This window comes from Salvelinus namaycush, chromosome 20 (assembly GCF_016432855.1).
Source record: "Salvelinus namaycush isolate Seneca chromosome 20, SaNama_1.0, whole genome shotgun sequence".
Taxonomy (NCBI): domain Eukaryota; kingdom Metazoa; phylum Chordata; class Actinopteri; order Salmoniformes; family Salmonidae; genus Salvelinus; species Salvelinus namaycush.
The window spans coordinates 56,885,943-56,912,445 of NC_052326.1; the positions used below are offsets into that span (position 1 = coordinate 56,885,943).

Below are 26,503 nucleotides of genomic sequence, written 5' to 3' on the forward strand. Positions count from 1 at the left end.
TATCAGGTGAAATGGCAAGCCAGCGGCACTCACTTTTTTCACAGCCTATGCCCACGTTGTAGACATGATTACATTTTCGGTTCTTCTGTTAGCAATATTTATAAAAACATTTGACCAAAATATTTATCCACCCCACTTTTTTTGTTCAATTTAATTTCGTGGACATCCTGCATTACCAACCCCCCCCCGTCAGGTTCACATTATGGTTTTGACCTAGCACTAACCAGCTGATAAAAAAAATTGTAATTATTTTCGAAACACAAAACATACGCACAACGACATCACCCTGCCAAGACCCACCTGCTCACACCCCCATCACCCTGCCAAGACCCACCTGCTCACACCCCCATCAGGCTCTGCCAAGACCCACCTGCTCACATCCCCATCAGGCTCTGCCAAGACCCACCTGCTCACACCCCCATCACGCTCTGCCAAGACCCACCTGCTCACACCCCCATCACGCTCTGCCAAGACCCACCTGCTCACACCCCCATCACGCTCTGCCAAGACCCACCTGCTCACACCCCCATCACGCTCTGCCACGTAGCTTCAAACACAACCGATTCAAATAATCAAAGCTTGATGAGTTGGTTATTTGAGTCAGCCGTGCAGTGCTAGGACAACCAAATGTTGACCCAGGGGGGAGCCCCCATGACACAGTTAGGGAAACCCTGTAGTAGATAGAGTCTAGTTACCTGGAATGTGTTGTCCTCCATATGTGATGTTAACGTCGTACAGGCCTGGGACGAATGGGATGTACTCCACGTTACAGCTGCCGTCCTTGTTGTCTTTACAGGACATCTTAGACTCGGATGGGCCCTCTACTGTGATGCCCAGGCCTCCGATACCTGCCCCTCTGGGGGAAAAACAAAACACGGCAGACAGGATTAGAGCAGACTACTGTATTAATGGAACACGGCAAACATCTCAGGGAATAGAATGGAGCTGAGGGATTGGCGGCCATTTTACAGGCTCCTATTTAGTGAATTCTTTCACACTCGTTATTTTTGTACATAATGTTTCCACGGTGGTTTCCTACGACCGAGAACAGCTTCTGGATATCACAACAGCTATCCCTAACCTCCATGTGGATGAGGACGTCAATGAGTCATTGATTATCGCGGACCAGGCCCAAATTCTCGACACTTGGAGAAAACAGCGCTAGCGGCCGGGATACCTGACGGGACTACGTCGGAGAGTGGATAAACTGCCTCTACCCTCTATTCTCCAGTGATTGCACGTTTACCAATAGAACAAACTAGATGAGCGCCATTCTAGTCCATCCTATCAACGTGACCTGAAGAACTGTAATATCATGTTTCTCCAAGTCCAGGGTAAATATAACTAGCTGGCTAATCTATACATCGGCAGGACAGAACGGCACCGCCAAGGAAGCGGAGAGAAAGGGAGAAAGGGGTGTGTCTGTTAATATTAGAGATCGTTCACCAGCTGTTAAGGAAGTCTTGAGGTGCTACTCACCCGAGATAGAATACCTCATGATAAGCTGTAGACCACACTATTTACCAAGATAGCTACGAAAAATAGAAACTGTCTATTTACTACCACAAACAGACGCTGGCCGGGGATTTTAATGCAGGAAAACTGAAATACGTTTTACCTCAATTCTACCAGCATGTCACTTGTGCAACTACAGGCACATTTTTTTTTTTTTTTTTTTAACTCAAATCACCTTTAGTCCACAGACGCATACAAAGCTCGCCTTTACCCTCCATATCTGACCATAATTATATCCTCCCGATTCCTGCTTACAAGCAAAAACTCAACGGGAAGTACCAGTGAGTAAGACATTTAACAGGCTAACATGCACAAGGCCACAGGGCCAGACGGATTACCAGGCTACATACTCACAGCATGTGCTGACCAGCTGGCAAGTGTCTTCGCTGACATTTTCAACCTCACCCTGACCCAGTCTAATACCTACATGTTTCAAACAGACCACCATAGTCCCTGTGGCCAAGAACACTAAGGTAACCTGTCTAAATGGCTATCGACCCGTAGCACTCACATCTGTTGCCATGAAATGCTTTGAAAGGCTGGTCATGGCTCAACCCCATCATCCCAGACACTCTGGACCCAGCCCAAATCGCATGCCTCCCTAACAGATCCACAGATGATGCAATCTCTATTGCACTCCACACTTCCCTTTCCCACCTGGACAAAAGGAACACCTATGTGAGAATGCTGTTCATTGACTACAACTCAGTGTTCAACACCATTGTGCCCTCAAAGCTCGTCACTAAGATTAAGACGCTGGGATTAACTACGTTACATAACCAAAAGTGTGTGGACACCTGCTCGTTAAACATCTCATTCCAAAAGCATGGGAATTAATATGTAGATCAGGGGTGTCAAACTCATTCCACGGAGGGCCTAGTGTCTGCAGGTTTTTGGTTTTTCCTTTCAATAAAGCCCTAGACAACCAGGTGTGGGGAGTTCCTAACTAATTAGTGATGTTAATTCATCAATCAAGTACAAGGGAGGAGCGAAAACCCGCAGACACTCGGCCCTCCGTGGAATGAGTTTGACACCTGTGATGTAGATGGTCCCCCCCCGTCGCTGCTGGAACTGCCTCCACTCTTCTGGGAAGGCTTTCCATTAACATCTAGTGGATTCATCTCAAAGGTTTTCAATGGGCGGGGTTGAGGTCAGGGATCTGTGTAGGCCAGTCAAGTTCTTCCACACTATCTGGATGTCCATACAGAAATGGTTCTCGCTTTGTGCACGGGGGAATTGTCATGCTGAAACAGGAAAGGGGCCTTCCCTCAAACAAAGTTGAAAGCACAGAATCTAGAATTTCATTGTATGTTGTAGCATTAAGATTTCCCTTCACTGGAACTAAGGGGCCCGAACCATTAACTGCACCAGACCATTATTCCTCCTCCAAACTTTACAGTTGGCACTACGCATCTGGGCAGGTAGCGTTCTCCTGGCATCCTCCAAACCCAGATTCGTCAGATGGACTGCCAGATGGGGAAGCGCGATTCATCACTCCAGAGCTGCTGCCTTGGCAGGAACTAATGGGGATCCTTAATAAACCACAGGAAGAGTAGCTACTGGCTTGGCAGGAACTAATGGGGATCCATAATAAACCCCAGGAAGAGTAGCTGCTGCCTTGGCAGGAACTAATGGGGATCCATAATAAACCTTAGGAAGAGTAGCTGCTGTCTTGGCAGGAACTAATGGAGATCCATAATAAACCCCAGGAAGAGTAGCTGCTGCCTTGGCAGGAACTAATGGGGATCCGTAATAAACCCCAGGAAGAGCAGCTGCTGCCTTGGCAGGAACTAATGGGGATCCGTAATAAACCCCAGGAAGAGCAGCTGCTGCCTTGGCAGGAACTAATGGGGATCCGTAATAAACCCCAGGAAGAGCAGCTGCTGCCTTGGCAGGAACTAATGGGGATCCGTAATAAACCCCAGGAAGAGCAGCTGCTGCCTTGGCAGGAACTAATGGGGATCCATAATAAACCCCAGGAAGAGTAACTGCTGTCTTGACAGGAACTAATGGGGATCCGTAATAAATACAAAGGAGATGATCGTGGACTACAGGAAATAGTGGGCCACATCAACAGGACTGTTGTGGAGCAGGACAAGAGCCTCAAGTTATTCCGTATCCACATCTCTAAGGAGCTATCATGGTCCACACACACACCAACACAGTTGTGAAGCGGTCACAACAATGCCTCTTCCCCCTCAGGAGACTGAAAAGACCTGGCATGGGCCCTCAGAACTTTGAGGATCTACAGCTGCACCATCGAGAGCATCCTGACTGGTTGCATCACTGCCTGGTATTGCAACTGCTCGGCCTCAAGGCCGAGGGTAGTGCGAGGGTAGTGCGAACGGCCCAGTACATCACTGGGGCCACGCTTCCTGCCATCCAGGACATCTTTACCAGGCAGTGTCAGAGGAAGGCCCTTACATTGTCAAAGACTCCAGCCACCCAATTTATACTGTTCTCTCTGCTACCGCAAGGCAAGCGGAACCAATGCATCTTCTACCCACCAAGCTATAGGACTACTAATATAGTTACACTGAACAGTTTCTACCCACCAAGCTATAGGACTACTAATATAGTTACACTGAACAGTTTCTACCCACCAAGCTATAGGACTACTAATATAGTTACACTGAACAGTTTCTACCCACCAAGCTATAGGACTACTAATATAGTTACACTGAACAGTTTCTACCCACCAAGCTATAGAACTACTAATATAGTTACACTGAACAGTTTCTACCCACCAAGCTATAGGACTACTAATATAGTTACACTGAACAGTTTCTACCCACCAAGCTATAGAACTACTAATATAGTTACACTGAACAGTTTCTACCCACCAAGCTATAGAACTACTAATATAGTTACACTGAACAGTTTCTACCCACCAAGCTATAGGACTACTAATATAGTTACACTGAACAGTTTCTACCCACCAAGCTATAGGACTACTAATATAGTTACACTGAACAGTTTCTACCCACCAAGCTATAGGACTACTAATATAGTTACACTGAACAGTTTCTACCCACCAAGCTATAGGACTACTAATATAGTTACACTGAACAGTTTCTACCCACCAAGCTATAGAACTACTAATATAGTTACACTGAACAGTTTCTACCCACCAAGCTATAGAACTACTAATATAGTTACACTGAACAGTTTCTACCCACCAAGCTATAGAACTACTAATATAGTTACACTGAACAGTTTCTACCCACCAAGCTATAGGACTACTAATATAGTTACACTGAACAGTTTCTACCCACCAAGCTATAGAACTACTAATATAGTTACACTGAACAGTTTCTACCCACCAAGCTATAGGACTACTAATATAGTTACACTGAACAGTTTCTACCCACCAAGCTATAGGACTACTAATATAGTTACACTGAACAGTTTCTACCCACCAAGCTATAGGACTACTAATATAGTTACACTGAACAGTTTCTACCCACCAAGCTATAGAACTACTAATATAGTTACACTGAACAGTTTCTACCCACCAAGCTATAGGACTACTAATATAGTTACACTGAACAGTTTCTACCCACCAAGCTATAGGACTACTAATATAGTTACACTGAACAGTTTCTACCCACCAAGCTATAGGACTACTAATATAGTTACACTGAACAGTTTCTACCCACCAAGCTATAGGACTACTAATATAGTTACACTGAACAGTTTCTACCCACCAAGCTATAGGACTACTAATATAGTTACACTGAACAGTTTCTACCCACCAAGCTATAGGACTACTAATATAGTTACACTGAACAGTTTCTACCCACCAAGCTATAGGACTACTAATATAGTTACACTGAACAGTTTCTACCCACCAAGCTATAGAACTACTAATATAGTTACACTGAACAGTTTCTACCCACCAAGCTATAGGACTACTAATATAGTTACACTGAACAGTTTCTACCCACCAAGCTATAGGACTACTAATATAGTTACACTGAACAGTTTCTACCCACCAAGCTATAGGACTACTAATATAGTTACACTGAACAGTTTCTACCCACCAAGCTATAGGACTACTAATATAGTTACACTGAACAGTTTCTACCCACCAAGCTATAGAACTACTAATATAGTTACACTGAACAGTTTCTACCCACCAAGCTATAGAACTACTAATATAGTTACACTGAACAGTTTCTACCCACCAAGCTATAGGACTACTAATATAGTTACACTGAACAGTTTCTACCCACCAAGCTATAGGACTACTAATATAGTTACACTGAACAGTTTCTACCCACCAAGCTATAGGACTACTAATATAGTTACACTGAACAGTTTCTACCCACCAAGCTATAGAACTACTAATATAGTTACACTGAACAGTTTCTACCCACCAAGCTATAGAACTACTAATATAGTTACACTGAACAGTTTCTACCCACCAAGCTATAGGACTACTAATATAGTTACACTGAACAGTTTCTACCCACCAAGCTATAGAACTACTAATATAGTTACACTGAACAGTTTCTACCCACCAAGCTATAGAACTACTAATATAGTTACACTGAACAGTTTCTACCCACCAAGCTATAGAACTACTAATATAGTTACACTGAACAGTTTCTACCCACCAAGCTATAGAACTACTAATATAGTTACACTGAACAGTTTCTACCCACCAAGCTATAGGACTACTAATATAGTTACACTGAACAGTTTCTACCCACCAAGCTATAGAACTACTAATATAGTTACACTGAACAGTTTCTACCCACCAAGCTATAGGACTACTAATATAGTTACACTGAACAGTTTCTACCCACCAAGCTATAGGACTACTAATATAGTTACACTGAACAGTTTCTACCCACCAAGCTATAGGACTACTAATATAGTTACACTGAACAGTTTCTACCCACCAAGCTATAGGACTACTAATATAGTTACACTGAACAGTTTCTACCCACCAAGCTATAGAACTACTAATATAGTTACACTGAACAGTTTCTACCCACCAAGCTATAGAACTACTAATATAGTTACACTGAACAGTTTCTACCCACCAAGCTATAGGACTACTAATATAGTTACACTGAACAGTTTCTACCCACCAAGCTATAGGACTACTAATATAGTTACACTGAACAGTTTCTACCCACCAAGCTATAGGACTACTAATATAGTTACACTGAACAGTTTCTACCCACCAAGCTATAGAACTACTAATATAGTTACACTGAACAGTTTCTACCCACCAAGCTATAGAACTACTAATATAGTTACACTGAACAGTTTCTACCCACCAAGCTATAGGACTACTAATATAGTTACACTGAACAGTTTCTACCCACCAAGCTATAGAACTACTAATATAGTTACACTGAACAGTTTCTACCCACCAAGCTATAGAACTACTAATATAGTTACACTGAACAGTTTCTACCCACCAAGCTATAGAACTACTAATATAGTTACACTGAACAGTTTCTACCCACCAAGCTATAGAACTACTAATATAGTTACACTGAACAGTTTCTACCCACCAAGCTATAGGACTACTAATATAGTTACACTGAACAGTTTCTACCCACCAAGCTATAGAACTACTAATATAGTTACACTGAACAGTTTCTACCCACCAAGCTATAGGACTACTAATATAGTTAACCAATACCTAACTGGACTATCTGCATTGACCCTTCATGCACCGACTATTGACTTATCACATACGTTGCTGTTTATCTATGCCGTTGCCTAGTCACATGTACATATCTACCTCAATTACCTCATACCCCTGCAGATCGACTCAGCACCGTCCCCCCTGTGTATACAGCCATGTTATCATTGACCCAGTACTGGTAGCCTGTGTATACAGCCGTGTTATCATGGACCCAGTACTGGTACCCTGTGTATACAGCCATGTTGTCATGGACCCAGTACTGGTACCCTGTGTATATAGCCATGTTATCATGGACCCAGTACTGGTACCCTGTGTATATAGCCATGTTATCATGGACCCAGTACTGGTACTCAGTGTATATAGCCATGTTATCATGGACCCAGTACTGGTACTCAGTGTATATAGCCATGTTATCATGGACCCAGTACTGGTAGCCTGTGTATATAGCCATGTTATCATGGACCCAGTACTGGTACTCAGTGTATATAGCCATGTTATCATGGACCCAGTACTGGTAGCCTGTGTATATAGCCATGTTAACATGGACCCAGTACTGGTAGCCTGTGTATATAGCCATGTTATCATGGACCCAGTACTGGTACTCAGTGTATATAGCCATGTTATCATGGACCCAGTACTGGTACTCAGTGTATATAGCCATGTTATCATGGACCCAGTACTGGTAGCCTGTGTATATAGCCATGTTATCATGGACCCAGTACTGGTACTCAGTGTATATAGCAATCTTATCGTTAATCGTTGTGCATTTATCCTCGTGTTATTAAAAAAAAAAAATATCTATGCATTGTTGGAAAGGGGCCGTATGTGAGCATTCCAATGTTAGTGTACACCTGTTATTTACGAAATAACATGTGATTAAAGAGCGGGTTGAACTAAACTACTGAACTAATGTTAAAGTCAAGTTTCCCCTGTTGATCAGTGCTGTCATACATGGGTTCATTAAGCACCAAACAGGAGAGAAGGTTTTAAAAGAGAATGAACGAACATCACTCCCTCGTTCTCTGTGTCTTAAGACATGAACGCGTGTGTGTGTGTGTGTGTGTCTACCTGGTGATGATGGAGAAGTTGTTGGGGGCCTCTGTGATGGCCTCCTGGAGCCCGGGGCCCTTAGCCAGAACCCTGGTAGGATCACAGCCCTCCTCTACCCCCACCTGGAAGGGACTCTTCGGGACCGGAGACTCATCGTACAGCACCTCCACAGCATGGGCGCCTAGGAGATCAGAGAGAGGTCAACCTTTTGGACAATCAACCACACAAATACATTCATAATGCCCTTCATTTTATTTTATGTCAACAGTGCTCAGAGGCAGCTGTTTATTATTTTTTTACCGTTTTCGAAGGGTGTGTACTCAATGCCATAGGTCCCGTCTGCCTTGTCAGTGACGATACAGTCAGTCAAGGCACCGGAGGGATTTCTGACCTGGGCTTTGATGTGGTCACCTCCCTTCTTAGTCAGAGACTTGGCATCGACCGTAAACTCCGTAGTCGCTTCCCGGAACAACGCTGGAGAGAGAAAATTAAATTAAATAAATTGTTAATTTTGGTCGACTCATCTCAAAGAGTCATGTTGAGCTTTGTTGACTTTGTTCCTTAAAAAAAAGAAAAAAAGAAACTGCTCTCCATCCAGGGGTGCTTCTCCGCAGCTGACCCAGCGCTTCTCAACATCTGTGTATTTGTGTAGGGGTTGTAAAACTCGCCATCCCCCACCAGCCTCCAACCCGCCTGCCCCTTTGAACTCTAATTGTTCCCTTTCATTGAGGCAGCAGCAGTGACGTTCCTTCTGTCACTAGTCTGAGGTGAGGTAATGGTTTTAGACTTCACTGTTCAACCGCGTAATTGAGAAGCCCGAGTTGCTTCGAGAAACTCTCCCATCTGTTCTTGACAAAGCAAAAGTTAGCCACTACACAAAGGGCTCCCCCGGTGTCACGGTAACCCTGTAACCCGGAAAACAAACAGTAGTTGCGCTCGATCAGAATAAAGATGAGTCACTTTCAGTTAGTTTAAAGTAGGTTGTGCCCAGAGACAATAAAGTTGATCCTCTCCTACAGATACCCAGGTTAAGGAGTGACAAGAGACATGCTACAATACATTTTAACACAGGGTTTCAGGAGTTTGCCTCAGTGCCACTCCAAAATCAAATGCATTTTATTTATTTAAAAAAACACTTTGTACGTCAACAGTTGACACAAAGTGCTTTACAGAAACATAGAGCAACAGTGGGCCCAGTGGAGAGCAACAGTGGGCCCAGTGGAGAGCAACAGTGGGCCCAGTGGAGAGCAACAGTGGGCCCAGTGGAGAGCAACAGTGGGCCCAGTGGAGAGCAACAGTGGGCCCAGTGGAGAGCAACAGTGGGCCCAGTGGAGAGCAACAGTGGGCCCAGTGGAGAGCAACAGTGGGCCCAGTGGAGAGCAACAGTGGGCCCAGTGGAGAGCAACAGTGGGCCCAGTGGAGAGCAACAGTGGGCCCAGTGGAGAGCAACAGTGGGCCCAGTGGAGAGCAACAGTGGGCCCAGTGGAGAGCAACAGTGGGCCCAGTGGAGAGCAACAGTGGGCCCAGTGGAGAGCAACAGTGGGCCCAGTGGAGAGCAACAGTGGGCCCAGTGGAGAGCAACAGTGGGCCCAGTGGAGAGCAACAGTGGGCCCAGTGGAGAGCAACAGTGGGCCTAGTGGAGAGCAACAGTGGGCCTAGTGGAGAGCAACAGTGGGCCTAGTGGAGAGCAACAGTGGGCCTAATGGAAAACTCAGAGCAACAGAGTATCTGTAAATAAAGCCTACCTCGTCCCTCCACTCCGGGGCCAAACACCTTGACTCTGGATGTGTCCACAGCAGGGTCGACCATCACCTTGGCAGGGAAACCGGGCGTCGCCTTGCCTCCGTACTTCAGTAGCAGGGTGTACATCCCAGCGGTCAGGGGCACGTAGGTCACTGTGTAGGTGCCATCTTTGTTGTCGATCACCTGAATGAACAAAATAATTTTAAACAAACTTTATTGCGCGAAGGGAATTTGTACCTGTAACCACACGAGTTAGCGTGTTGGATGCATCAACTAAGCTTTTCTATGAGAATGATATGCAGGACTCGTAGGAAAACGGGATGTCTGAGTCAACAGCCAGGTTAATAACTCTAACGAGTAAGTAGGGTTCCTACCGTCATAAGAAAATGTCAATTAAGCAATATGTTTCTATAAATATTTAATTTCCAATTTGTTAAAAAGATCGCCACTCTCTCATGGTACACACCTCTGTCTTAGCCTTATTGTTGCCAGAGTCAGAGGCAGCGTCCAGGGTGAGTTGACCCGGTCCAGCCCTGGAACAATCCACGTTCACCACACTGGCTTCTCCCACCTTGGCCCTCTTCAGTCCTGAGCCAGATGCCACCACCTGACAGAAAGATATTTAATCATTTAGCATGACATCCTCATCCAGAAGGACTTGGCTACAATAAGTACATTCAACATCAGTAGTCATATTGGTTTTACTTGTAATGAATGATAATCACAATCTTCCTAAACATCAGTACAATCGTAACAGTACTAGCAAGAAAAAAATATTTATAAGTCCCAGGATGGTTATTACAATCTGGCATGAAGGACAATGAACAAAAGGGACGTGTGCGCACACACTTAATTTGGAAAGTACAGACAACTTGACTTTTTCCACATTTTGTTGGGTTACAACCTTAATCTAAAATTGATTAAATCTTTTATCCCCCCAAAATCAATCTACACATGATACCCCATAATGACAAAGTGAAAACAGGTTTAGACAATTTTGCACATTTATTAAAAATGAAACAGAAAAAACTAATTTACATAAGTATTCAGACCCTTTGCAATGACACTTAAAATTGAACTCAGGTGCATCCTGTTTCCACGGATCATAGAGATGTTTCCACAACTTGGAGTCCACCTGTGGTCAATTCAATTGATTGGACATGATTTGGAAAAGGCACACACCTGTCTATATAACGTCCCACAGTTGAAAGTGCATGTCAGAGCAAAAACCAAACCATGAGGGCGAAGGAATTTTCCGTAGAGCTCCGAGACAGGATTGTGTCTGGTCTGATTAAACCAAGACTGAACTCCTTGGCCTGAATGCCAAGCTTCACGTCTGAAGGAAAACCTGGCACCATCCCTACGGTGAAGCATGGTGGTGGCAGCATCATGCTGTGGGGATGTTATTCAGCGGCAGGGACTAGAAGACTAGTCAAGATCCAGGGAAAGATGAACAGAGCAAAGTACTGAAAGATCCTTCATGAAAACCTGCTACAGTCTATGGTGAAGGTTCACCTTCCAATAGAACAATGACTTTAAGCACACAGCCAAGACAACGCAGGAGTGGCTTCAGGACAAGTCTCTGAATGTCCTCGAGTAACCCAGCCAGAGCCCGGACTTGAACAGAATCGAACATCTCTGGAGAGACCTGAAAATAGCTGTGCAGCGACGCTCCCCATCCAACCTGACAGAGCTTGAGAGGATCTGCAGAGAAGAATGGGAGAAACTCCCCAAATACAGGTGTGCCAAGCTTGGAGCATCATACCCAAGAAGATCGAGGCTGTAATCACTGCCAAAGGTGCTTCAACAAAGTACTGAGTAACAGGTCTGCATAATTATGTAAATATCATATTGTTTATTTAATCGATGTGCAAAAATGTCTAAAACCCCTTTCTTTGCTTTGTCCTTTTGGGGTATTGTGAGTAAATTGATGATGAAAAAAACGATTTAATCAATTTTAGAATAAGGCTAAAATGTAATAAAATAAAATATATATATTTTTTTTTTTACAGTGGTCTGAATACTTCCCAAAGGCACTTTATATATTATAATGTGCTATTAAACAGATGCTTTTAATTCAAAATAACTTAAAAATTGTGCACACATGACTAAGTATAGGTGGTCCCGGGATTTGAACTCACTACCCTGGCATTGCAAGCACCATGCTCCACCATCCGAGCTACAGTTAACCCGTGTGAGAAAGCGTGCGCGTATCTGCACATATATCCCTACCTTGGTGGGGTCAAAGGGGTAGTTGACGTCAGCATGGAAGGGGGATCCTGGGATATGTGTCTCTTCAAACAGGATGTTCACCAGGTACTCTCCTGGCTCCGTGGGAAGGTACGACACGCTACATGTCCCGTCCCCGTTATCAGAGCACTCGATCTTGGCTTCGGTGGGCCCCTCCACAGTCAGGCCCAGGCCACCGGTCCCTGCACCTTTAGTGTCGATGGTGAACTCGGCAGGATTACCCACCAGCCCTCCCTTCAGACCTGGACCAAACGCCTTCACCTGGAGGGAGGGACAAAACCACTGTCAGCAAGCACTTCATCACTACTTGTGTTTTTGTTATAAGTATTGACATGTTGAATGCACCGAGCTGTCTGTTTAAACTACCGGCACACAGCTCAGACACCCATGCATTCCCCACAAGACATGCCACCAGAGGTCTCTTCACAGTCCCCAAGTCCAGAACAGACTGTGGGAGGAGCACAGTACTACATAGAGCCATGACTACATGGATCTCTATTCCACATCAGGTAACTGATGCAGCAGTAGAATTAGATTTTTAAAAAACTGATAAAAACACACATTATGGAACAGCGGAGACTGTGAAGAGACACACACAACAGGAAATATACACATATAGAGATTGTGTGTTGTAGTGTAGTGGCCTGAGGACACACAATGTATTGTGAAATCTTTTGTGAAATTTATTTTAATGTTTATAAATTGTATATAACTGCCTTAATTTTTGATGGACCCCAGGAAGAGTAGCTTGCTGCCTTGGCAATAACTAATGGCGATTCATAATACATACAATAAACAAATCAATCATGAAATAATCTATCATGAAACTACAAGGTAATTACATTGAGACGTATGACAACTACAAAGTCATGTACATTGTACATCAGTGTATGGCTGTACCTTGCTGGGGTCTGGAGGCAGTGTGGCCTCCACAGGGAAGGGACTGCCTGGGATTGGGTGTCCATCGTAGGTCACCTCCACAGCGTAGAGACCTTCCTCCTTGGGGATGTACTTCACCGTGCTGTTCTCGGGTCTCTTCCCGGGCTGAGCCTCCAGCACACAGGGGACATGCTTACCGCTAGGGCTGCTGATCTTGACCTCCAGTTTACCCTGGCCTCCCGCTCCCTTGGTGCCCACCACAAACTCCTGGTCCTGCCCCACCTCCACTCCTGAACAAACAAGAGGAGATATAGTTGAACATTTCGGCACATAGCCTTTCTAAAGCACCAAGACAATCCCACAAAGGCACATGGGTAACACTTCTTCACCTCCACTAGTGGTAGGGAAGGGGTTTTAATGAAAAGGACTCCTCCTGAAATGGCAAACCGTCGTAGCACGATAGAGGCTGCTTAACACCAGCTGGGAAGCATTCAGCTGATAGAGGAAGCTAGCGTCCGCTAGTCAGAGGTTAACACTACTTACTGCCATCAAGGTCGTTGACCTGGACTTTGGTGACATCCAGAGGAGCAGCCACTCCCACAGCAAAGGGACTCTTGGGGATGACATCTCCTCCAAAGGTTATGATGATAACCATCTCTCCCTAGCGAGACAGAGAGAGAGAGGGAGACAGAGAGAGCAACACAGAGAGAGCGAGGGAGACAGACAGACAGAGAGAGAAAGCAACAGAGAGAGAGAGCGAGGGAGACAGACAGAGCGACACAGAGAGAGCAACAGAGAGAGAGAGCGAGGGAGACAGAGCAGGACACAGAGCGAGAGAGAGCGAGGGAGACAGACAGAGCGACACAGAGAGAGCAACACAACACGTTAATTGAGCTTTTACCTATACTAGTGATCACAGATGAAGAATGTCTGGTAAATAGAGGACCTGTCCCTTGACAGGATTCTACAGAGTACCACAGTAGCGCTCTGTCATTGTTCATCCATATATTTATATATTTTATGCCATTCCTTAATCCATTAGGTAGTTGTGGAATTGTGAGATTACTTGTTAGATATTACTGCACTGTCGGAACTAGAAGCATTAGCTACTCGGATTAACATCTGCTAACCATGTGTATGTGACCAATAAAATGTGATTTGATTGGAGTATGAGTCATAATACCCATAAAACCAAGCAGTCAAACATGGAAATGGTTCCAATAATTTCCACCCTTCATTTTTCCCCATAGGGGGGTTTTAGAAACACTTCCAATAAGGGCTGTGTTTCATGTTGACTTACCCTGGAGTGACGTTTTGTTAACCATGTAAATCTCTCTAGGACAAGGTGACTTATCTATATAGTCGCCTGTATTTATACGCAAAAAATGAAACGCAAATTTAATGCAAATGTGGTTATTATAAAGGACTATAAATATCTTGGTGATTTGGTATCATCTTTGAATGGACAATTCTGTGAACTGTCTTGTGCAAGTTTAACATGGACACAATACTTGTTTAGCAAAGGTTACAGCTAGAGATGATGTGCAGGAGCTTGCAGGGATTTGTAGTTTTGCACGATGTCTACTTTGATGCTAATTAGCATTTTTGAATCGGAGAGTAAATATGGACGAACATATTGATCAGTCACATTGTCCTTTTAAAGATTTACATGGTTATCAAAACATCACTCCGGGGTAAGTCAACATGAAACACAGCCCTTATTTTAAGTGTTTCTAAAACCCCCTATGGGGAAACATGAATGGTGGAAAAATGATTGGAAACATTTCAGTTTGACCGCTAGGTTTTATGGGTATTATGACACATCCACTGCGGAGCTCTGTTATCTGGCTGGAAGAACCACTAAATAAGGGATGGCCATTTTAACACAATAACGTTGACAGAGATGTTTCAAAAACTATTTGAAATAGTTTAAAATACTTTAGCTGTGCTCGCTTGCCTGGCTTATCTGACCAACAGAACACTCAAAATGGCAATCCAGACAGGCTAGAGCAAACTCAACGTTACGAAATATGTTAAATACTATTTGAACCCATGTCTGGTGCCTTGACTCAACTGTTGTATTGGTGTATACTTGGTGTGTGAGTAGTCACAGTTACCTGTTGTATTGGTGTATACTTGGTGTGTGAGTAGTCACAGTTACCTGTTGTATTGGTGTATACTTGGTGTGTGAGTAGTCACAGTTACCTGTTGTATTGGTGTATACTTGGTGTGTGAGTAGTCACAGTTACCTGTTGTATTGGTGTATACTTGGTGTGTGAGTAGTCACAGTTACCTGTTGTATTGGTGTATACTTGGTGTGTGAGTAGTCACAGTTACCTGTTGTATTGGTGTATACTTGGTGTGTGAGTAGTCACAGTTACCTGTTGTATTGGTGTATACTTGGTGTGTGAGTAGTCACAGTTACCTGTTGTATTGGTGTATACTTGGTGTGTGAGTAGTCACAGTTACCTGTTGTATTGGTGTATACTTGGTGTGTGAGTAGTCACAGTTACCTGTTGTATTGGTGTATACTTGGTGTGTGAGTAGTCACAGTTACCTGTTGTATTGGTGTATACTTGGTGTGTGAGTAGTCACAGTTACCTGTTGTATTGGTGTATACTTGGTGTGTGAGTAGTCACAGTTACCTGTTGTATTGGTGTATACTTGGTGTGTGAGTAGTCACAGTTACCTGTTGTATTGGTGTATACTTGGTGTGTGAGTAGTCACAGTTACCTGTTGTATTGGTGTATACTTGGTGTGTGAGTAGTCACAGTTACCTGTTGTATTGGTGTATACTTGGTGTGTGAGTAGTCACAGTTACCTGTTGTATTGGTGTATACTTGGTGTGTGAGTAGTCACAGTTACCTGTTGTATTGGTGTATACTTGGTGTGTGAGTAGTCACAGTTACCTGTTGTATTGGTGTATACTTGGTGTGTGAGTAGTCACAGTTACCTGTTGTATTGGTGTATACTTGGTGTGTGAGTAGTCACAGTTACCTGTTGTATTGGTGTATACTTGGTGTGTGAGTAGTCACAGTTACCTGTTGTATTGGTGTATACTTGGTGTGTGAGTAGTCACAGTTACCTGTTGTATTGGTGTATACTTGGTGTGTGAGTAGTCACAGTTACCTGTTGTATTGGTGTATACTTGGTGTGTGAGTAGTCACAGTTACCTGTTGTATTGGTGTATACTTGGTGTGTGAGTAGTCACAGTTACCTGTTGTATTGGTGTATACTTGGTGTGTGAGTAGTCACAGTTACCTGTTGTATTGGTGTATACTTGGTGTGTGAGTAGTCACAGTTACCTGTTGTATTGGTGTATACTTGGTGTGTGAGTAGTCACAGTTACCTGTTGTATTGGTGTATACTTGGTGTGTGAGTAGTCACAGTTACCTGTTGTATTGGTGTATACTTGGTGTGTGAGTAGTCACAGTTACCTGTTGTATTGGTGTATACTTGGTGTGTGAGTAGTCACAGTTACCTGTTGTATTGGTGTATACTTGGTGTGTGAGTAGTCACAGTTACCTGTTGTATTGGTGTATACTTGGTGTGTGAGTAGTCACAGTTACCTGTTGTATTGGTGTATACTTGGTGTGTGAGTAGTCACAGTTACCTGTTGTATTGGTGTATACTTGGTGTGTGAGTAGTCACAGTTACCTGTTGTATTGGTGTATACTTGGTGTGTGAGTAGTCACAGTTACCTGTTGTATTGGTGTATACTTGGTGTGTGAGTAGTCACAGTTACCTGTTGTATTGGTGTATACTTGGTGTGTGAGTAGTCACAGTTACCTGTTGTATTGGTGTATACTTGGTGTGTGAGTAGTCACAGTTACCTGTTGTATTGGTGTATACTTGGTGTGTGAGTAGTCACAGTTACCTGTTGTATTGGTGTATACTTGGTGTGTGAGTAGTCACAGTTACCTGTTGTATTGGTGTATACTTGGTGTGTGAGTAGTCACAGTTACCTGTTGTATTGGTGTATACTTGGTGTGTGAGTAGTCACAGTTACCTGTTGTATTGGTGTATACTTGGTGTGTGAGTAGTCACAGTTACCTGTTGTATTGGTGTATACTTGGTGTGTGAGTAGTCACAGTTACCTGTTGTATTGGTGTATACTTGGTGTGTGAGTAGTCACAGTTACCTGTTGTATTGGTGTATACTTGGTGTGTGAGTAGTCACAGTTACCTGTTGTATTGGTGTATACTTGGTGTGTGAGTAGTCACAGTTACCTGTTGTATTGGTGTATACTTGGTGTGTGAGTAGTCACAGTTACCTGTTGTATTGGTGTATACTTGGTGTGTGAGTAGTCACAGTTACCTGTTGTATTGGTGTATACTTGGTGTGTGAGTAGTCACAGTTACCTGTTGTATTGGTGTATACTTGGTGTGTGAGTAGTCACAGTTACCTGTTGTATTGGTGTATACTTGGTGTGTGAGTAGTCACAGTTACCTGTTGTATTGGTGTATACTTGGTGTGTGAGTAGTCACAGTTACCTGTTGTATTGGTGTATACTTGGTGTGTGAGTAGTCACAGTTACCTGTTGTATTGGTGTATACTTGGTGTGTGAGTAGTCACAGTTACCTGTTGTATTGGTGTATACTTGGTGTGTGAGTAGTCACAGTTACCTGTTGTATTGGTGTATACTTGGTGTGTGAGTAGTCACAGTTACCTGTTGTATTGGTGTATACTTGGTGTGTGAGTAGTCACAGTTACCTGTTGTATTGGTGTATACTTGGTGTGTGAGTAGTCACAGTTACCTGTTGTATTGGTGTATACTTGGTGTGTGAGTAGTCACAGTTACCTGTTGTATTGGTGTATACTTGGTGTGTGAGTAGTCACAGTTACCTGTTGTATTGGTGTATACTTGGTGTGTGAGTAGTCACAGTTACCTGTTGTATTGGTGTATACTTGGTGTGTGAGTAGTCACAGTTACCTGTTGTATTGGTGTATACTTGGTGTGTGAGTAGTCACAGTTACCTGTTGTATTGGTGTATACTTGGTGTGTGAGTAGTCACAGTTACCTGTTGTATTGGTGTATACTTGGTGTGTGAGTAGTCACAGTTACCTGTTGTATTGGTGTATACTTGGTGTGTGAGTAGTCACAGTTACCTGTTGTATTGGTGTATACTTGGTGTGTGAGTAGTCACAGTTACCTGTTGTATTGGTGTATACTTGGTGTGTGAGTAGTCACAGTTACCTGTTGTATTGGTGTATACTTGGTGTGTGAGTAGTCACAGTTACCTGTTGTATTGGTGTATACTTGGTGTGTGAGTAGTCACAGTTACCTGTTGTATTGGTGTATACTTGGTGTGTGAGTAGTCACAGTTACCTGTTGTATTGGTGTATACTTGGTGTGTGAGTAGTCACAGTTACCTGTTGTATTGGTGTATACTTGGTGTGAGTAGTCACAGTTACCTGTTGTATTGGTGTATACTTGGTGTGTGAGTAGTCACAGTTACCTGTTGTATTGGTGTATACTTGGTGTGTGAGTAGTCACAGTTACCTGTTGTATTGGTGTATACTTGGTGTGTGAGTAGTCACAGTTACCTGTTGTATTGGTGTATACTTGGTGTGTGAGTAGTCACAGTTACCTGTTGTATTGGTGTATACTTGGTGTGTGAGTAGTCACAGTTACCTGTTGTATTGGTGTATACTTGGTGTGTGAGTAGTCACAGTTACCTGTTGTATTGGTGTATACTTGGTGTGTGAGTAGTCACAGTTACCTGTTGTATTGGTGTATACTTGGTGTGTGAGTAGTCACAGTTACCTGTTGTATTGGTGTATACTTGGTGTGTGAGTAGTCACAGTTACCTGTTGTATTGGTGTATACTTGGTGTGTGAGTAGTCACAGTTACCTGTTGTATTGGTGTATACTTGGTGTGTGAGTAGTCACAGTTACCTGTTGTATTGGTGTATACTTGGTGTGTGAGTAGTCACAGTTACCTGTTGTATTGGTGTATACTTGGTGTGTGAGTAGTCACAGTTACCTGTTGTATTGGTGTATACTTGGTGTGTGAGTAGTCACAGTTACCTGTTGTATTGGTGTATACTTGGTGTGTGAGTAGTCACAGTTACCTGTTGTATTGGTGTATACTTGGTGTGTGAGTAGTCACAGTTACCTGTTGTATTGGTGTATACTTGGTGTGTGAGTAGTCACAGTTACCTGTTGTATTGGTGTATACTTGGTGTGTGAGTAGTCACAGTTACCTGTTGTATTGGTGTATACTTGGTGTGTGAGTAGTCACAGTTACCTGTTGTATTGGTGTATACTTGGTGTGTGAGTAGTCACAGTTACCTGTTGTATTGGTGTATACTTGGTGTGTGAGTAGTCACAGTTACCTGTTGTATTGGTGTATACTTGGTGTGTGAGTAGTCACAGTTACCTGTTGTATTGGTGTATACTTGGTGTGTGAGTAGTCAGTTACCTGTTGTATTACAGTATACTTGGTGTGTGAGTAGTCAGTTACCTGTTGTATTACAGTATACTTGGTGTGTGAGTAGTCAGTTACCTGTTGTATTACAGTATACTTGGTGTGTGAGTAGTCACAGTTACCTGTTGTATTGGTGTATACTTGACGGTATGCGAGTAGTCGTAGTTGTCGATGATGTCAAAGTCTTTGACGGCGTCTCCCTTGCCGGTACCAGTGAACTGGACGTCCACGGGGGCCTTGCCTGCTCCTTTAGTGTGCACTGTGAAATGGGTCGGTTTGCCACACTCCACTCCTGAACGAGCCACTCCAGGACCCTCGGCCTTGACCTTGGAGGCATCATGGGAAGGTTCCACTTTGACCCTGAACGGGCTGATGGGAATCTCCTACAAAACAGAAAAACCTTAAACAAAACCTATTTGCACAGGATGGAACATTAACTTACATATCTTACATGCGTAAAAACACAATTCAAAACAAAAAAACACTAAGGCAAGTGAACAGGCTATTATGTTTCACATTATTAAGGGCTGGTTTCCTGTAACCAGATTAAGCCTTTAGGACACAGATTAAGCCTTTAGGACACAGATTAAGCCTTTAGGACACAGATTAAGCTCAATCTGGGGCCTAAGAGTGCTGCTTTGCCCTAAAAAGCCAATGGGAACTACGCCTAATAAACTGCTGTGTGTGTCCATCAGTCACCTACCTGGTCAGTGAAGAGGACCTTGATGGTGAGACGTCCTGCTCCAGGAGGGATGTATTTCACCGTGATGGTGTCGTTAGCATTTGGGATGATATCAAAGTCCACGTCCTCCTCTTGATCACTGATTATATTGGCATCACACTTGATACCCACACTCACGTCCCCTGGAAAACACACATATACATTTACACACACACACGTCCCCTGGAACACACACATATAGATACACATTTACACACACACTCACGTCCCCTGGAAAACACACATATACACACACACACTCACGTCCCCTGGAAAACACACTGTGGACAAAACATTAAGAACACCTTCCTAATATTGAGTTGATCCCCCTTTTGCCCTCAGAATAACCTCCATTCATCAGGTCATGGACTCTACAAGGTGTCGAAAGCGTTCCACAGGGATGCTGGCTCATGTTGACTCCAAAGCTTCCCACAGTTGTGTCAAGTCGCCACGTGTGTGTGTGTGTGTTACCTTCCCCAGCCTCTGTGCAGTCCACAGTGAAGTGTGTGGGTTCATTGGCCTTCAGTCCCGTCCTCTCTATTCCTGGACCGAAAACCTTCACCTTGTGAGGATGGCTGCCCTTCCCAACCTTCACCTGCACAAGAAGAACAGTTCTTTGTTCAATTTTACACAACGTCCAATGGAAATCCACCTTCTGCTTTATCCCGAACCCGTCTGAAAGGACACCCACCCAGGTTGGAGCGCACAAAACTGTTTTTAGTTTAAGAGAATTGACAGGAACAATGTTTAGGACAATAACTGTAGGAACCAGGAACAGGAGAAGCTTACAGCCTGTAAACTACAACAAAACAATGGAGTGTCACACCGTCCCAAAATAGTTAACATACGATTGTATCATCGACCTGAAGTCAGTGTCCTGATTTTAGTTAGGCTACGTGAGTTGCGGGGGGGGGGGTCAACTGGCGTGAAGGCAATATATAAAGGACAGTTTTGGTTCTACCAGAAGTCTGATTTGATTAGGTCATTTCTTTATTTCAAAATTGTTACAAAAGCCACGAACAACCTAATTAAAAGCACTGCTCAAAACACTATTAGGCCTCGCTATTTGTAGCATCCTTAGTTCAACAATATTACTCAGAAGCTATACATCTCTGTGGTGTTACTGACCCAAAAATGTACAGTATTCCTCAGTGTGTGTGTGGTTGTCAGAATGAGAGGCTTCTTAGGTTCATCTTTTGTATTCTCCTGAGTGACATTGGATAGATTAGCTTCAGGACTCTCCAAAATGGTCAGTTAGATTACAGTCCCTAGTGGTTAGGGTACGTTTACGGTAAGTAATATTCTCCTGAGTGGTTGTGGGTATGTAACAGTCATCCCTCCCCTTTGCGACACCAGACAGCGGTTGTTTTAGTGTTAGTCTAAGGTTATTATTAGCCTCCAGAGAGGTTATGTTTTGGTCAGGGACAATGTCCTGCGGTGGTCTTACCCTGAAGGGACTGTTGGGTACACTGACTCCTGCCCAGGTGATGGCGACCGTGTGTTTGACCGCGGCAACGGGCGTGTAGGAACAGGCATAGACACCGTCTCCAGTCTTCTTCACCTTAACGTCGAGGGGACCGCCTTCGGCACTCTGTGGGTTAGAGACAACATAGTTATCACTAGTCTGTGTGTGTGTGTGTACGTGTGTAGGGTTGTCTTACCTGGGCAGAGATCTTCAGGGGGCCTGTCCCAGCATCCTTAGTGTTGACGGTGAATTCTGCCGGTTTGTTGATGACACAGCCACTCTTCTCCAGGCCTGGACCGTAGGCCTTCACCTGAAACAATCACAATACCACACCGTTACAGCTATGCTACTGTAGCAGCAGATACTAACAGTAACACTACTGGTGTCCCCCAGGTCTCTGTACTAGGTCCTCTAATGTCTCACTACTGGTGTCCCAGAGGGGCTCTGTACTAGGTCCTCTAATGTCTCACTACTGGTGTCCCAGAGGGGCTCTGTACTAGGTCCTCTAATGTCTCACTACTGGTGTCCCCCAGGTCTCTGTACTAGGTCCTCTAATGTCTCACTACTGGTGTCCCAGAGGGGCTCTGTACTAGGTCCTCTAATGTCTCACTACTGGTGTCCCCCCAGGTCTCTGTACTAGGTCCTCTAATGTCTCACTACTGGTGTCCCAGAGGGGCTCTGTACTAGGTCCTCTATAATGTCTCTCTACTGGTCTCATTACGGAGACAGGAAGAGTGACGTCACTCACCAAGCTGGGGTTGCTGTCCTGGTTGTCAGGGACGATGTAGGCCATGAAGGGACTGTCCTCTATATCGTCGTCGTCACACATCACGTGGACAGCGTACTCCCCTGCCTCCGACGGCCAGTACTTCACATCACATGAACCATCGTTCTGGTCCTCACACTCTATTTTGGCCTGGGACGGGCCCTCGATGGCAAAGCCTGTTAGAGGGAGGGTAGAATGGCTATTAGCTCTATAACAAAAGACCAAATCAAATTTTATTGGTGACATATACATGGTTAGCAGATGTTAATGCAAAATGCTTGTGCTTCTAGTTCCGACCGTGCAGTAATAACTAACAATTTCACAACAACTACCTTATACACAAAAGTGTAAAGGAATGAATAAGAATATGTACATAAATATATGGATGAGCGATGGCCGTGCAGCATAGGCAAGATGCAGTAGATGGTATAGTGTACAGTATATACATATGAGATGAGTAATGTAGGGAATGTAAACATAAAGTGGCATAGTTTAAAGTGGCTAGTGATACATGTATTACATAAGATGCAGTAGATGGTATAGAGTACAGTATATACAGATGAGTGCTGTAGGGAATGTAAACACCATGTTGGTCTGAACACTGCCTCACTGAAAGCTTTGTTAAAGATCTTTTTTTGAAGCTGCATCAAGCAGATATACAACATCTGGTTGATTTAAAAACCTGATGAAGAACAATGTCAATGCATTAGCAGTAGGCCTACAGACCAAAAGCACAAATAGACCGCTTTAATTCAAAAAACAGTATCTTCAACAGTCCTTACCTAGAACTCCCACGTCAGTGCCGATGGATTCCGCCACAAAGTCAGCGGATTTACCCACCATGCCTCCCTCCAGACCTGGCCCCCAGGCCCTGATCTTCTGGTGGCCCGCCTCCGGACCAACCCCCACCTCAAACGGACTGGGACAGAGACACAATAGTAAGACATATGTTCCAAAGAGTTGGTTCCACAGAGGGATTCTTGAAACCCCATAATCATGCCTGTAGTATCTCCTTTCCATGTGCTTTATGTCCCCTTTGCCTTGCCAGCGCTACCGAGTACAGTGGTGTCTTTCTGCACAGGAACAAGACGTGATTGTTTTCAGAACATGGCCTTGAAAAGGTCTGTAGTTAGTGGGAGAGGCAGACAGCCATTAAGGTGAGTAATGCTGGGAGCTGAAGGCTCTGTAGCATGTCAACAGAGCCTGTTCAATGCGGAGACAGACCGTGGTAACAGTCAGACTACCCAGTCTGTCTGGGAGGTAATACCAGCTAATCCGTCTCTCAGGCACGGTAGTAGCCAAGCAAACCCCTCCACAACATGGCTTTAAAGGGCTTGTGGTTAGGGCCTTTTAAAAAGGAACATTTCACTCAAAAACTCATTGTATTTGTTTCATTAGTCCACTTGATTTAGTCCCAAAATGTTTTGCAAGTCAGCTATCAAGTTTAAGATAAAAATTATCAAAAATACAGAAAACAGTTTTGCATCATACCGGCTGTATTTTTGCCCCAAGTTTCTGATCAAGAGCTCGTATACACATGAAAACATTAAAGGACTCTGGGAAAAATCGACAGAACATTACTCAGAGATGCCCAAAAACAATATCACATTCAAAATGGGTAAATCTTCCCATTGAGAGAGCCATTTCAACCTGGTCCTGAGAGCACTGGCACACACACACGGTCAGTTGGGAGCCTGTTCAATGGTAACACCATGGTAACAGCATGGGGGTAATTCCAGGAGACCATGTCTAGCACTAACAGACCAGAGCCCTTTCCTAAACAGTCTTTCCAAGCTGTGTATTAGCATTACCAGAGCCCTCTAAGAGCACGTTACAACCTGTAATCCAATCCCCATTGTAGTAAACCCTGATGAAGATATGGAAAATGCTTAATAAAATGTTAGAGACTAACTCCCCTCACAGCGAACTGTGACAGTTAATTATTTTCAGTTAGAGAATTTCACAGGTTTCCGTCGTCAGTGTGGCATAAAAATGATTACATTTCCTCAGGCTGAAACCAGCTCTCACACACTAAAAGCGTAATTTCCAGGGTTGCTTGTTAAGTTAATCTGTCTGGAATCAACAGTCTCTTTCTCAGGGTACATAGCCTAGATCCTGGTGATGGGAAATGTGAGGAGACATACAAAATGTTAGACAGTGCTATGTTTGGCGCTACGGTAGCTAACACACAGCACATTAGTTAGCGAACACCACAATGATGACACTGGATGTCTGTCTTCCAGCACACACCGCCCCCAGAGGCAACCACACCGCCCCCAGAGGCAACCACACCGCCCCCAGAGGCAACCACACCGCCCCCAGAGGCAACCACACCGCCCCCAGAGGCAACCACACCGCCCCCAGAGGCAACCACACCGCCCCCAGAGGCAACCACACCGCCCCCAGAGGCAACCACACCGCCCCCAGAGGCAACCACACCGCCCCCAGAGGCAACCACACCGCCCCCAGAGGCAACCAGACCACCTCAAGTCCCTAGCTACCACGTTCTACCCCACCTCCTAAGTCCCTAGATACCACCACAGTGAGTTCATACTAACATGTAGAGACCGAACAATGAGCCATGGATAGGCCAGGCCCCTCCCACCACATGCACACAAACAGCTCTAGTCGTCAGACGTGACCCAAAGGAACCAACAAGACTTCACCCGAACGTGTCAGGTGACTAACTTGGAGCTTCTGTTTGATGAACAAACCCAAAGCATAGAGAATGGGGAAAGTGACGCTTTGACGTCCAGTATGTAGAGGGCTCCTGGATCAGTCATCTCACCTCTTGGGGATGTGCTGTCCTCCCCAGGTGATGGTGACCGTGTACTTCCCAGGGGTGTGAGGGTAATAGTCATAGTTAAACACCCCATCACCAGACTCCTTCTGTTTCACTGGCTCCTCCATACCTTCTACATGGAGAGAAGAGGACAAGAGGAGAAGCAGAGGAGAGAAGAGGATAGAGACGACGAGGAGAGGATAATTATTAACCTTTGTCAACAGGGAAGTCATATTTTAACACCAAGGTCTCTTTTACAAATCTCTGTACCCCACACATAGATAATTGTAAGAGCAGGGAATTTCAGACACATAGACCAATGCCTCACAAAGGGAACCTATTGGAAAAAAGCAGCATGGTGAAGTTACAACACTTGACAGTGTATCAATACACCCAGTCCACTACAAAAGATATGCTAGAAAAGGTTGGAGACCACTGCTACAAAGACATCAGCAGGAGCTAGCTTTTACTACAGAGTGGAGTAGGATGAAGGGAGGGAAGGAGAGGGGGAGAGATAGAAGGGAGGTATGGAGAGGGGGAGAGATAGAAGGGAGGTATGGAGAGGGGGAGAGATAGAAGGGAGGTATGGAGAGGGGGAGAGATAGAAGGGAGGTATGGAGAGGGGGAGAGATAGAAGGGAGGTATGGAGAGGGGGAGAGATAGAAGGGAGGTATGGAAGCGGGGGAGAGATAGAAGGGAGGTATGGAGAGGGGGAGAGATAGAAGGGAGGTATGGAAGCGGGGGAGAGATAGAAGCGGGAGAGATAGAAGGGAGGGAGGGAGATGTAGAACACCGAGTGAGTCTTCTGACCTCAAAAAGGGGTCAATGTCTAAATTAAAAATAAGAGCCATGTATTAACTGTTAACTCACTGGGTCCTTTGACTGTGACCTTTAGATCCCCACTTCCTGCGTTCTTGGTGTCCACTCTGAGGTCAGCCACCTGTTTCACTCTGACCCCTCTGGGCTGGAGGCCACGTCCTGTGGCACGACACGCCCCCGGCATTGACGCTGAAACACAGAAGACAGGAGACTTAATACAAGAATCACTTCAGCCCTGAAACTAATTTCTTTATTCATTCATGTATTCCCAGTAGTGTCATCATAGTGAATAAGTCCTCTGTGCTAAAGCCTTTTACTTTAGTAAAAGTATCAATACTTTACTATTTACAGTCAGGTCGATTAATATTTGGACATGAACCATTTTGGCTCTGTACGCCACCACAACGCAGACAT

The 26,503-nt window shown here is 44.4% G+C and overlaps 1 protein-coding gene across 2 annotated transcripts in view; it reads right to left on the bottom strand.

Moving 5' to 3' along the window:
* Positions 1-26,503, bottom strand: part of LOC120065519 (filamin-B) — a 120,775-nt gene that overhangs the window by 50,083 nt on the left and 44,189 nt on the right. For both annotated transcript variants that reach the window (XM_039016582.1, XM_039016581.1), the window contains exons 8-24: positions 26,141-26,278; positions 25,277-25,403; positions 23,271-23,407; positions 22,471-22,664; positions 21,919-22,032; positions 21,705-21,848; positions 20,729-20,852; positions 20,240-20,400; positions 19,659-19,919; positions 13,649-13,766; positions 13,127-13,395; positions 12,209-12,487; positions 10,443-10,583; positions 9,979-10,159; positions 8,534-8,707; positions 8,252-8,414; positions 696-856 (exon numbers count right to left, since the gene is read on the bottom strand). In XM_039016582.1, the coding sequence (XP_038872510.1) occupies positions 696-856; positions 8,252-8,414; positions 8,534-8,707; positions 9,979-10,159; positions 10,443-10,583; positions 12,209-12,487; positions 13,127-13,395; positions 13,649-13,766; positions 19,659-19,919; positions 20,240-20,400; positions 20,729-20,852; positions 21,705-21,848; positions 21,919-22,032; positions 22,471-22,664; positions 23,271-23,407; positions 25,277-25,403; positions 26,141-26,278 (2,886 nt within the window). The remainder of the gene's footprint in view (positions 1-695; positions 857-8,251; positions 8,415-8,533; positions 8,708-9,978; positions 10,160-10,442; positions 10,584-12,208; positions 12,488-13,126; positions 13,396-13,648; positions 13,767-19,658; positions 19,920-20,239; positions 20,401-20,728; positions 20,853-21,704; positions 21,849-21,918; positions 22,033-22,470; positions 22,665-23,270; positions 23,408-25,276; positions 25,404-26,140; positions 26,279-26,503) is intronic.